General features: G+C 43.8%; 1 protein-coding gene across 2 annotated transcripts in view; it reads right to left on the bottom strand.

The window, feature by feature from the left end:
- NBAS (NBAS subunit of NRZ tethering complex) overlaps positions 1-13,570 on the bottom strand; it is a 477,499-nt gene that overhangs the window by 417,469 nt on the left and 46,460 nt on the right. For both annotated transcript variants that reach the window (XM_075201412.1, XM_075201413.1), the window contains exon 10: positions 2,087-2,225. In XM_075201412.1, coding sequence (XP_075057513.1) covers positions 2,087-2,225 — 139 coding nt within the window. The remainder of the gene's footprint in view (positions 1-2,086; positions 2,226-13,570) is intronic.

Genomic DNA, 13,570 nt, shown 5'->3' with positions numbered 1-13,570 from the left:
TGTGTGAGATAGTGTGTGTGTGTGTGATATAGTGTGTGTGTGTGTGTGTGTGATAGTGTGAGAGATAGTGTGTGTGTGTGTGTGTATGTGTAAAAAAGACCGAGTACACAGAGCAGTGTAATTAGCACATTTCTAAGTTGGATTTACTTTAACGTATGCAGCAGACCACGAATAAGTCATTATGGATAAAAGTGATAAATGGTGCAGTAGAAACATAACACAAACAGACGTTATTAAGACAGTTACCAGACTCAATGGGTTATATTGTATGGGTGTTCTCCCCTGCAGGTCAGTGTGATCAGCATGCAATGCATTCAGTTATACAGAAAGCATTACAGTAGCAATAATATGTCAAATAACTAAACACCTGTAACACAGTCTGCTAATAAAACACTCCACAAAGGGACTACATTCTGCAGATGTAGGTAAATATACATTCTATGATTGTGTACGTATACTAAAACAATACTCATACTACATTACGTACACTAAAAATGAAGGACAGAACTTATTCACACCAGTTTCTAAACACGCTTCATAAGCAGCGCTGTTTGTATGTAGTGACCGCTTGCAAGGAGACCTAACTGTTTCCCATGGTCGATGTCTCTCCCTTTCACATTACAGCGCACACTTTGGGAAGCCTGGTGGCTTTCAGCACACATTGCACTGTAGAGGGGTAATCTGGCTTAAGGATCAAGGTTTCCTAGATCACTTGTGTAGTCCAACAGGGCTTGTAAAGGGAAGGAAAACCTAGTGTGAGGGAGCGAGAGACTTGCTAAGGTATTCTGACTATTTGAAATGTCAATTTTACCTAGGGGCACTGTGTCAGTGGAGACCAATACTAGAAAAGTGGGGGTGGGGGTGGCACTGACTCACAGCGCTGGGGTCATGAGTTTAATTCCCGACCAAGGCTTTATCTGTGTGGATTTTGTATGTTCTCCTCGTGTTTCTTCCACAGTCCTAAAACATACTGGTATGTTAATTGGCTTGTGACGTGTGTTTTAGGGAATTTAGAACGTAAGCTCCACGGCGCTCTGTACAGCACTGTAAAATATAATCAGCGCTATATAAACAATAGCAGTAATACTCCACCTGGCACCAGCAGACAAGCAGCATGTTAGCAGATACATTAGGTCCATGAATAACCTTTAGCCATGTATTGCTGCTACAAAATATAAGGTGAAATAAAAGCGGATATATAAATTGGGAAAATGGTGCTTTTAAGACAAAATGTATGTAAACTGCGTCCAGCGACTGGGCAACTACAAGTCCCAGAAAGCTCTGCCAGTTAGGATTGGGGTGTATGGAGAATTTTCATAAATGTTATAGCTAAAAGCATGGCTACAACGGTCATGAAAACAAGACTGATGTCTGAAGTGGTTAGCACTTCTGCCTTACAGCACTGGGGTCATGAGTTCAATTCCCGACCATGGACTTATCTGTGTGGAGTTTGTATGTTCTCCCCGTGTTTGCGTGGGTTTCCTCCGGGTGCTCCGGTTTCCTCTCACATTCCAAAAACATACTGGTAGGTTAATTGGCTGCTATCAAATTGACCCTACTATCTGTCTGTGTGTGTGTGTGTGTGTTAGGGAATTTAGACTGTAAGCTTCAATGGGGCAGGGACTGATGTGAGCGAGTTCTCTGTACAGCGCTGCAGAATTAGTGGCGCTATATAAATAAATGGTGATGATGATGTCTGAACTTGGTTTCGTATGGAAGAGGTAGGTGCGCAACTTACACGTCTTCACTTAAATGGCAACACAAACACGTGAGAAGTGCGTCAGAATCGGGTGGCGCACACGTACTGCACACACCGCTGACGCTGCCTGTGATACACACAATACAACAGATGGGTTACTGGCAGCTCCTCCACTATACTAACACTGCAGAGAAAGCTGTATAGATGTCTGAGCTCTCAGCTTACAGCCTGCGGTTACCCACACATTGCTACTGATGGTTTTATAATTTACTGTAAACATGTTAAACTGTTGAAATTTTAAATAAGGACATTAAAGATGCTCTGATAAATAATTAAGCACAGCAAATGAATACTAAAAGGCACGCAAGGAGTTCTCTCATTACTTACTTCACCCACGTCATCCTTGTAATTCGTGACCTGTTTGTAATGGGGAGAGCCGGAGAGCACCCTCCAGGCGCTCAGGCCCCACTGTGTGGCCTTAGACACTCCGTCTTCATTTGTGGCGCTGCCTCCTACCAGAAGGAGCCTGAAATACAGCCAAAGAGATTCCCTTTAAATAGAGATATTTATCATTAAAGGGCATCTGTGAGCAGGCAGCCATGTTGTGCGCTGAACCAATAATGACCACAATGTAGCCAATCACCATTCACTAAGAACCAGTGACTGTATTACTGTGCTGGGTCTGACACATCCTAAGTCATTGAAAAAAAAAAACTTTATTTAAATGGTCACTAAAAATATACAATTGTACAGGTAAGAGCAAAGATGAAGTACCATAAAAGGAATACAATTATTTCTCATCACAGTATAAGTCACATAATATCATAGTTGCCTACTCTCCCAGAATGACCGGGAGACTCCCAAATTTTTGGGAGTTCTCTCGGACTTCCAAGAAAGAAGTCAAACATCCCGGATGCAGCCACCTCCGCTGCTGAAGAGGGTGGGGCGGGGTTAAACCTCGTGGTCCTGCCCCCCTGCTGCGATTAGCAGAAATTGTTTAAGATTGACAGGGGGCAGGGCCTAACAGCGCGACACGCGTGACCACACCCCCTCGACTGACCTCTCCCTGACAGCTGCCTTCAAAAGTAGGCATAATATATGGTGGTCTGGATGAGAACTTATATTAAAAAAATAGGGAGGGGGGCATGGTGTTGAGAATAGGATAATAATGAGATGTCTGGGGAGTGCTACAGGGAATATCTGTATGGAGAGGGATATGGGGAAAGATACACTTTTTGGCTATAAGGCTTTTTGGACGCAGATAGAATAAGGGAGTTTTTGGCGTTTTTAGAGTGTTCCAAGTTCTGGGGAGTGTAACACAGAAGAAAGGTCCAGGCATCTTTTTGTATCAGAACAAAGAGTTCAAAAGAGATTGTACCCCAGAAGGGAGAACCCCCAAATGTGGGGACCTGTACCCACCATCTAGGGGATAATGTATCAACCCTTCTAAAAAGGATAAGTAGAAGTGTTGCCCGTAGCAACCAATCAGATTCTATCTAGCACTTATTTAGTACATTCTAGAAAATGACAGCTAGAATCTGATTGGATGCCATAGGCAACAGCTCCACTTTTCCTTTTTAGAAGGTTTGAAGAGTCGAGACCGTCTGACTTCATCTCATGTGTATAGTGCTGCATATTGCAGACAAGAAGGTCTTATGTGGCCAAACTGGCCACCAGACGCAGTGTGTATGGCCACCTTGACTCTATTATTACCTTAAGAAAACATAGGGTATTCAGATTAGATTTTATTACACAGTTTCCCACTGACAAAAATGTTTTTGTTTGTATGTAGTTCCTTTAAAATTTGAAAACACACACTTAGAGATATTTGCATATAACATCAAGTAATTACAACGCAGTATGCTAAATATAGATATCGGCTCTGCTTAATAAATCCGGTTATGTCTTTAATAAAATATTTTACAGAAAAATAAAGACAGATACAAAACAACAACCGTCCTAATGTGCACTGTATCATAACAGAAAATGTGCCAATTTCACAAAAAGTAATTACTCCAAATCATAGTAATTGCGCTCTCATTTGTAACCAGGCTTCTGCCAGTTGGAATCAACACAACACAGGATTAAAATTGCTCAGGAAAAAAAAAAAAAAAGAGTAAAATAGTCCTGTCTGCCTGAAGCTGATATTATTCAGGAGATGAGAGAAGTGATCGATGCACGGCTTGCAGGAAAGTTCCATTCAGGCTAATGTTTACAGCGCCGCGTACCCACGCAATACCCTGCGTGACAAGCCAGCGGGTGGAAATTGCACCTAATTGCCCGCACCTTTGTTTTAAAAGACAGACTTTATTACTAATCCCTAACCCATCACTTAAGATGTCACTCTATGTTCCACACGTCATTCAGACAAAGTAAGTAACAAGCATTGCAAGTATTTCAAGAGGGACTAAACCCAAAGTTGTTTTTAGAATGTATAGTGCTCCCACTTTCTATCTGACAGGGCAAAGGTGGCGTTACAGCAAGAGAGCAACAAATAAGAGAATTACATATGAATGCACTTTTCTGCACAGTACATCTGGTGCTAAGGGAGGGTGGGGTTGGTAAAGAGGGTCCTTATAAAGCGTATAAAGAGCACTGAATCTTTACAATTCCATGTAAGATGCATCTATTCAAATGTACCCATCACTAGATACTTGCCAACTCTCCCGGAATATCCGGGAGACTCCCGAAATCTGGGTCAGTCTCCCGATCTCCCAGGAGAGAGGGCAATTCTCCCGATTCCCGACCACCTGTGGAAAAGTAAATGGAGAGGGCGGGGCTCATGGATGCATCATTGTGGCCCCGCCCCCTAGTTTTATTGGTTGAAAAGGGTGGAGACAGCATTGGGGGTGGGGCTAATGGCACAATTCTTCGAGCCCCACCCCCACCTGCCCCCCGGGACACAAGCTGCCAATGTTGGCATATATGTCACTAGCACACAACGGAGGCATCCATTTTGTGGGTTGAACCAATATTCATGAGTATGAAACCTAATTTACTAGGACCTAATGATATCGTTGAGACATCACTGAAACCTGAAGTTGTGGAAACAGCCATTTTGTGGGCAGAGCCGACATTTATAAGAATGTAGCCTGGCCACTCCCAAGCGTCTAGTGACAAAATGGCCGCAGCCACTGTGTGTAGACGACAGACAGGGCGACCGCCCCTATGAGACAAGGTTATTCTGAGGTGCACATTATCCCATGAAAGGCAGGAAACTGTGTGACGGACAGCGTGTGGCGCACACTCAGCGCATTACAAATATGGTGACTGCAGGAGGAAGCGCATATGACATCACCGCACTTCTTTCCTAATATCAATTCCAGGAGAGTGGTATTGTGGGTATAAGGGGGTGGAGCTGCCCTGAATGTGGGACACGTTTACACATAGCGATATGTTATATTGCTGTAAGAGACAAGTGATGATGCTATATGTATAAACTAAAGGAAATAATATCTGTATTAACAGTGAGTATAATTAGGAAAACCTGTGTATTTAAAGAATAATCTACCCCTTTCTTATAAATTATTATACATATTAGAAGTCACCTCGGAACTCCTCAACGACTTCTAATATCCATATAATTTACAGCCGGAGCATTATACCATACTTTATATCTCGGCCATGACAAAGTGGTTGCTACTATGTAGTATAAACTGAGAGCAAAGACACTGACATGAAACAAAGTATTTGCTCTGATTGTCTATTTAATTAAAATGTGATATGTAAACAGGTAAACATGGTTATAAAGTCTGTCATAACTTACATTGCTGACGACAGCTCACTTTCACAGTATCTCAATGAGAGAATCCCAGTGACTGCCATAGGCTCTGTCACCAGGAATGATCTGTAAGAACTCAGAACCTGTGTACGTTATGTCACTAGCCTAGTTCTAGCTCTCATTTGCCGACAGCCCCCTCTAGTGACACTATAATGAAATGAGACAGTGAGGAGAAAAGAAATATGCCCCATTAGAAAGTTTAGGATGAGACGTGATCTCCACTAGCTGCTGCAAACATCCAGTCCTTTAGGGAGTGTGCCCCTCCGCACTGCAGGAACCAACCTGAATGTGCATTCTCCACAGTTCAATAATCTCGCTCCATAAAAGGAAATCTGGATTCCGCACCTACATTGTAAGGAAAGCCCTTCCCTTCCTCAGACCACCTTCCATCAGCTCGGGCAAACTTCTGCTTCTCCTCCAAATGAGTTACACCGGCTAGTCACTGGCTTTATCGCCGTCCGTCAGATCTAGACCTCACTTTGATCATCAGGATGGTACATATGCATGGGCAAATCATTTAGCCTTGGCCGTCGAATGATAAACCACAAATCACTTCTCTCCCAACAAGCCAGACAAGGAGAAGCAATCGCTTAATATGGAATAGACATCTGTCTTATGAGATCTGGCAGTGTGTTTATCAATGCTGTACAGAGTCATTCACTGTTTATTGAGCATATCATGACGTCCCTTCCATGTCTGATCAGTGGTGTGTGGTGGTAGAAGAGGGGAAGTGTTACAGAACGGAGCTGCCTGTGATAACCGTGTGCCAGCAGAGGATCATGAACCTGGTCACACTAATGCATTAACAGTGGAATGAGATGGCTCCATGGAGAACCCTCTCCCTAAGCACAGACTCAGGAAATCTCTGTAACAGACTTTTAAAAAATGGATTTTATTATACTGTTATTGTACTGTTATTTACTGTAAGACTCCACAGTGTTACAGATGTGTACAGTATGGTCCTTATAGCCAACAGAAGACTTCAGATGTATTGTGTTTTTAAACTTTTTTATGGAAATGGATCAGTTTTGACTAAATGGTGTCACATGAGCAGCTAAGCTAGAAGCCCTCTAGGCCAGCAGGGAAACAACTCAAGCAAAATGCTATTAGTTATTTATCCTAAAGACACACACGGCATGAAGCATACAGGAATTATTGACCAGATGAAAAATAAAGTGACTTCAACTAAAAGTCAACGAATCCTAGACCCTAATGTTCCAGAGTCAATGATCTTATTAAAGCTGAAAAGTACAGGAAGGCAATGACCCAAAACACAACTCAAAGTCAACCATGAAGAACTTAAAGGAACCTCATGGAAAATCTGTTCTGTGTTTAAACTCTCACACCTAGGCTACTATATGACTGATACACAGAGGATTACCCATAGGCAGGACAAGGGGAGAGTAATAAAAATGACTATCCTATATATACAGTATATGAAGAAAAGAATTAAGGCGCTTGACCATTACACCAGAGACAATGACATTGTATTCAAATACATATACTATAATATAGAGTTGGTCCCCCTTTTGCAGTGATAACAGCTTCCACTCTTCTTGGAAGGCTTTCCACACGATGTTGGAGTGTTTCTGTGGGAGTTTGTGCCCATTCATTCTGTAGAACATTTATGAGGTCAGGCACTGATGTTGGACGAGAAGGCCTGGCTCGCAATCTTCGTTCTATTGCATCCCAAAGGTGTTCGATGGGGCGGAGGTCAGGGCTCTGTACGGGCCAGTCAAGTTCTTCCACACTAAACTCATCACACCATGTCTTTGTAGTCCTTGCTTTGTGGACTGGGGCACAGTCATGTTGGAATAGAAAAAGGGCCTTCCCCAAACTGTTGCCAGAAAGTTGGAAGCATAGCATTGTCCAAAATGACTTGGTATGCTGAAGCATTAAGATTGTCCTTCACTGGAGATAAGGGGCCTAACTCAAACACTGAAAAACAGCCCCATACCATTATCCCTCCTCCACCAAACTTCACAGTTGGCATAACGCAGTCAGACAGGTAACGTTCTCCCGGCATCCTCCATACCCAGACTCGCCCATCTGACTGCCAGAGAAGCGTGATTCGTCACTCCACAGAACACGTTTCCACCGCTCCACAGTCCAGTGTCGGAGTGCTTTAGACCACTCCATCCAACGGTTGGCATTGGTCTTTGTGATGTGAGGCTTGCATGCAGCTGCTTGGCCATGGAAACCCATTCCATTAAGTTCACGCCATACAGTTTTTGTGCTTACATTAATGCCAGTGGAAGTTCGGAACTCTTCAGCTATGGAATCAGAACGTTGGCGACTTTTACGCACCATGCGCCTTAGCAGTCGTTAACATCTCTCTGTGATTGTACGTTGTCTTCCGCTTCGTGGCTGAGTTGCTGTTGTTTCTAAACACTTCCACTTTCTAATATTATCACTTACAATTGACTGTGGAATATCCAGCAGGGATAAAATTTCACAAACTGTCTTATTGCAAATGTGGCATCCTATCACAAGACCACACTTTAAGTCACTGAGCTCTTCAGAACTACCCATTTTTATTCTCAATTGTTTGCAAATGGTGACTGCCTGGCTAGGAGCTTTATTTTATACACCTCTGGCAACGGGTCTGATTGAAACACCTCAATTCAATAATCAACAGGTGTGGCCAAATACTTTTGTCCATATAGTGTATTAAACTGTCAGTTTACCTACTGCTGTAACATTTGTAAAAAGGAACAAAAACAAAAATCAAACTCATAAGAAAGGGTGAATAGTGTGTAAGAGCTTACAATCTAAAGGAAAAAGTCGAACAAGTGGAAAAGATAAGATAAAGGTCAGCAGGATAAAACTGGTGAATATAAGCTATGGAAAGTGAAGGAGAATGCTTGGCTGCATATGATGGACAGGGCAACATTCAGCATGGTGAGGATATTACTTATCGTTACAGAGAGAAAGCCAGTGCAAGGATTGGTAGAGGGGGGCAGCCAAGTTTGTGCTGTTGCTGGGGTATATAAGCCTAGCAGCTGAGTCTGTAACACACTGCAAAGGGGACAAAGTCTGCAGAGGTGAAACTCAGTTTTAAAATAAATAAATAAAAACATGTCCAGTAGTTAAGCTAAGATATGAGTGCATGAAGTAATTTGGAACTGGAAGCCATAAGGGTGCATCAGTTTACCACAGGAGATGGAGTAGAACGTTGGCCGTTCAGTATAAAATTCCATTCTGCATGACATGGTGCCAAATAACAGCAGACCAGTCGCACAAATGCTGGAGGCAAACATTTTTTAGGTTGAAACTATGTTAATGGTACCAATTCACTAAGACCCATTATCATCACAGAGACTGTATCCCATTCCGTCACTATAAACCACTGACACCACAGAGACTGTATCCCATCCCGTCACTAGGAACCACTGACACCACAGAGACTGTATCCCATCCCTTCACTAGGAATCAGTGACACCACAGAGACTGTATCCCATCCCGTCACTAGGAACCACTGACACCACAGAGACTGTATCCCATCCCGTCACTAGGAACCAGTGACACCACAGAGACTGTATCCCATCCCGTCACTAGGAACCAGTGACACCACAGAGACTGTATCCCATCCCTTCACTAGGAATCAGTGACACCACAGAGACTGTATCCTATCCCTTCACTAGGAATCAGTGACACCACAGAGACTGTATCCCATCCCGTAACTAGGAACCACTGACACCACAGAGACTGTATCCCATCCCTTCACTAGGAATCAGTGACACCACAGAGACTGTATCCTATCCCTTCACTAGGAATCAGTGACACCACAGAGACTGTATCCCATCCCGTAACTAGGAACCAGTGACACCAGAGACTGCATCCCATCCCGTCACTAGGAATCAGTGACACCACAGAGACTGCATCCCATCCCGTCACTAGGAATCAGTGACACCACAGAGACTGTATACCATTCCGTCACTAGGAACCAGTGACACCACAGAGACTGTATCCCATCCCGTCACTAGGAACCACTGACACCACAGAGACTGTATCCCATTCCGTCACTAGGAACCACTGACACCACAAAGACTGTACCCCTATCCAGTCACTAGGAACCAGTGCCACCACAGAGACTGTATCCCATCCCGTCACTAGGAACCAGTGACACCACAGAGACTGTATCCCATCCCGTCACTAGGAACCAGTGACACCAGAGACTGTATCCTATCCCGTCACTAGGAATCAGTGACACCACAGAGACTGTATCCCATCCCGTCACTAGGAACCAGTGACACCAGAGACTGTATCCCATCCCGTCACTAGGAATCAGTGACACCACAGAGACTGCATCCCATCCCGTCACTAGGAATCAGTGACACCACAGAGACTGTATCCCATCCCGTCACTAGGAACCACTGACACCACAGAGACTGTATCCCATCCCGTCACTAGGAACCACTGACACCACAGAGACTGTATCCCATTCCGTCACTATGAACCAGTGACACCAGAGACTGTATCCCATCCCGTCACTAGGAACCACTGACACCACAGAGACTGTATCCCATTCCGTCACTATGAACCACTGACACCACAAAGACTGTACCCCATCCCGTCACTAGGAACCAGTGACACCAGAGAATGTATCCCATCCCGTCACTAGAAACCAGTGACACCACAGAGACTGCATCCCATCCCTTTACTAGGAACCACTGACACCACAGAGACTGTATCCCATCCCTTCACTAGGAATCAGTGACACCACAGAGACTGTATCACATCCCATCACTAGGAACCACTGACACCACAGAGACTGTATCCCATCCCTTCACTAGGAACCACTGACACCACAGAGACTGTACCCCATCCCGTCACTAGGAACCACTGACATCACAGAGACTGTATCCCATCCCATCACTAGGAACCACTGACACCAGAGACTGTATCCCATCCCGTCACTAGCAACCAGTGACACCACAGAGACTGTATCCCATCCCTTCACTAGGAATCAGTGACACCACAGAGACTGCATCCCATCCCTTCACTAGGAACCACTGACACCACAGAGACTGTATCCCATCCAGTCACTAGGAACCACTGACACCACAGAGACTGTATCCCATCCCGTCACTAGGAATCAGTGACACCACAGAGACTGTATCCCATCCCTTCACTAGGAACCAGTGACACCACAGAGACTGTATCCCATCCCGTCACTAGGAATCAGTGACACCACAGAGACTGTATCCCATCCCTTCACTAGGAACCACTGACACCACAGAGACTGTATCCCATCCAGTCACTAGGAACCACTGACACCACAGAGACTGTATCCCATCCCATCACTAGGAATCAGTGACACCACAGAGACTGCATCCCATCCCATCACTAGGAACCACTGACATCACAGAGACTGTATCACACCTCGTCACCAGTGACAGCTCCGGGGCAGCCCCCATTGTGCCTCAGTGATGTCATGGCTTCCTAGTACAGCGATCGGTTACATAATCATAATATGATTGCCTTCACTGTAAGTTTACACACATGCAGTCTGCTCTTATCTCCGCACACATTTAATAATCCGCCAGTCTGATACAATCTTCTTGTGCCATCTACCGTAGCTCGGAGTGATCTGATGAGGCTCTGTCGTTGACATGCAGCAATCTAAAGCCAACAAACATCTTATTTCTCACACACAACCTACATTTCCCCTCATTGATGACAGAACATCAGCATTCCTTCCCTGTAATGCAGAGCCATTAAAGATGTGATTCCTACACAGGGCTCTGAAACATCAGCACTCTGGAAGATGCAGAGAGAGCCAGGAATGACTACAAAGTGCTCTCTGCTGCACACAACGCTTCCCAGCGCCCCTCACACACTTACAATGCATTATCATATACCAAAAGGTGATTATTTCTAGCTACTTTTTCCACACTATCAGTAAACATAATCAGAGACATAAAATAAAATAACACTGTAGTGCCAGCTGCTATTCCTCCTAATGACAAGCCTTCCTGCCACTAAAAGCAACATCTGTTGACATCCCTGCTACAGTACAGCGTTCCTTTATCAGAACACTACAAGATAGAAGTGTGTACCCGTCAGCTCCACTAGCGCTCAGTCTGTTTAGCGGCTCTGCACACCAATCATTACTGCTTATAAAACCAAGACGACACCTGTTTGCCCACCTTGTGATAAGCACACGCTTTACTTATTAAGTGTGACAATGTGCACACTGTCTCATGGTACAGCTAACAATGAAGTCTGTACTTTTAGCTTTTAATATGTGCACTTCTTCCATGGATCTGTGAATGGAACAGCTGGTTAATAATAGCTCAGACTGCCTGGCTCTGAATCTACCCCTTAGGTTTAGGCATTTGTTAGTCATCATTAATTGCCAGAAAACTTGCTACAAAGTACTGAAAATACTTCCACACCTTACAGTACATGTCAATATCGCTGACAAGAAGCAATCTATAACACTATAAAATACCCAACACAAATTTGGCACGTATGAAAGTGATCAGCAAAACCTTTTGCAATAATGGTTCTTACTTATGAAGCAGGGTGTACAGTGAATGTTAGCCCCTTGCGCCTCTGATAGCTGTGTGCAGAAAATGGGGAGGGGCTTAGGAGTAAATGGGGAGGAGCTCAGCAGCACAACCTGCACCACAATATTGTAGGTAATAATTAAGCAATATCTGCAGTAAAAAATGGTTATAAATGTCCTTATTCTACGGCAGGTGTTAAAAGAATGAGGTGCTGTTGAAGGAACACTTAAAACCGCCCATTCAGGTGTAATTAATATAGGCCATTCTTGTCCAGAAATTTTCTGCAGACAGGTTTTGCACAGTAACTCCGACGGTCTTTATAAATTTTCCCCATTGTCAACAGGTAACAGGATCCATGGAAGAACAGCGTGAACTACCAATTACCTGCCTATCCCTTCACCCTCAGCACGGAGGAAAGACATGTATATTTAACTTGATAAAAATGCACAGACCTTCAATCACAGAAAGCATTCCTATGTACAGAAGGTAATTCTGTCTCAAGCAGCCCCCCCCCCCCCACCGTAAAAGATGACCTCTCCCAAGCTGTAGGCAATCTGCGATGTAATACTAGGCAGCTGTAAAGGTCAGGTCTCTGCTGGGATTTCACCTTGAGGCCAATGAAGTCCTAGGAGCACACAGCCATACATCTTTCACACATTTAATAATGCATTGTCCCCATAATGAAATGTTTAATATAGTATACATTAAGTCAATGAGCGAGCGGCAGTGAGCTATTATAGGTCTACATGAAGCTGTTTATGAACTCCCTCTAATCAGCCACCATCTGACTTAAAGCTATCCCATCAAATCAATGGAGGAAACAATTACCTGCTGTATATTACACCTCCCCTGGTTTCCATGTGGATAACTGCAGCGCGCTCACAAATGTCACACTTGCATGATTTGCCGTTTCATGTAATCTAATGGTGATTGCATAATCAATTACCCTCAGTCTTGCAGATCACTAGGCCTCTTTTCCCAACAGTCTATTTAGGAAGCCAGGAGGAGAATCCAAACACTAAATAAAACTTCAGACCATTGTCAATTGAAAAAGAAAAGAGATGGCAATATTCTATTGGGCTGAGATGACATAACAAATTACTTCTGCTCAGGCTCTCAAGGTGAATATCATCACAGGTACCTATCCAGCTGAAAAGATGCTGTAATCCATTTATCAACACAGAAACCGCAAACCTCTTGAAACAAGCTAGAGCTCAGAGAGGCTCTCTCTGTATTGCAGCATAGAATCAATGTAAACAAACTGCGCCACCATGTGGTCACAACTGGGAACACCCAACAACTACACAGGCTGTCTTTCCTGTTATATAACATAGTATTCTTCACACAGCTAAATACTATAAGCTCTCAAAGCTAAATTGAAAAAAAGTATAATTATTTTCATTACAACCGCCACAATATTAGCTCATTTCCAGCAGAAGGATCCCTTCACTTATGCATGCGCCTTATTTTTAATGCTATTTGCTTAATTACTTCCTCATTTAATATTGCAGCCCCCCAAGACTGGGTCAATGATCTGCAGCTAGTGAAGGTCATAGGGTGCAGTAAATATTGCAC

This window comes from Mixophyes fleayi, chromosome 3, assembly GCF_038048845.1.
Source record: "Mixophyes fleayi isolate aMixFle1 chromosome 3, aMixFle1.hap1, whole genome shotgun sequence".
In the NCBI taxonomy this organism is placed as follows: domain Eukaryota; kingdom Metazoa; phylum Chordata; class Amphibia; order Anura; family Limnodynastidae; genus Mixophyes; species Mixophyes fleayi.
This window is presented reverse-complemented; position numbering and strand designations above follow the sequence as displayed.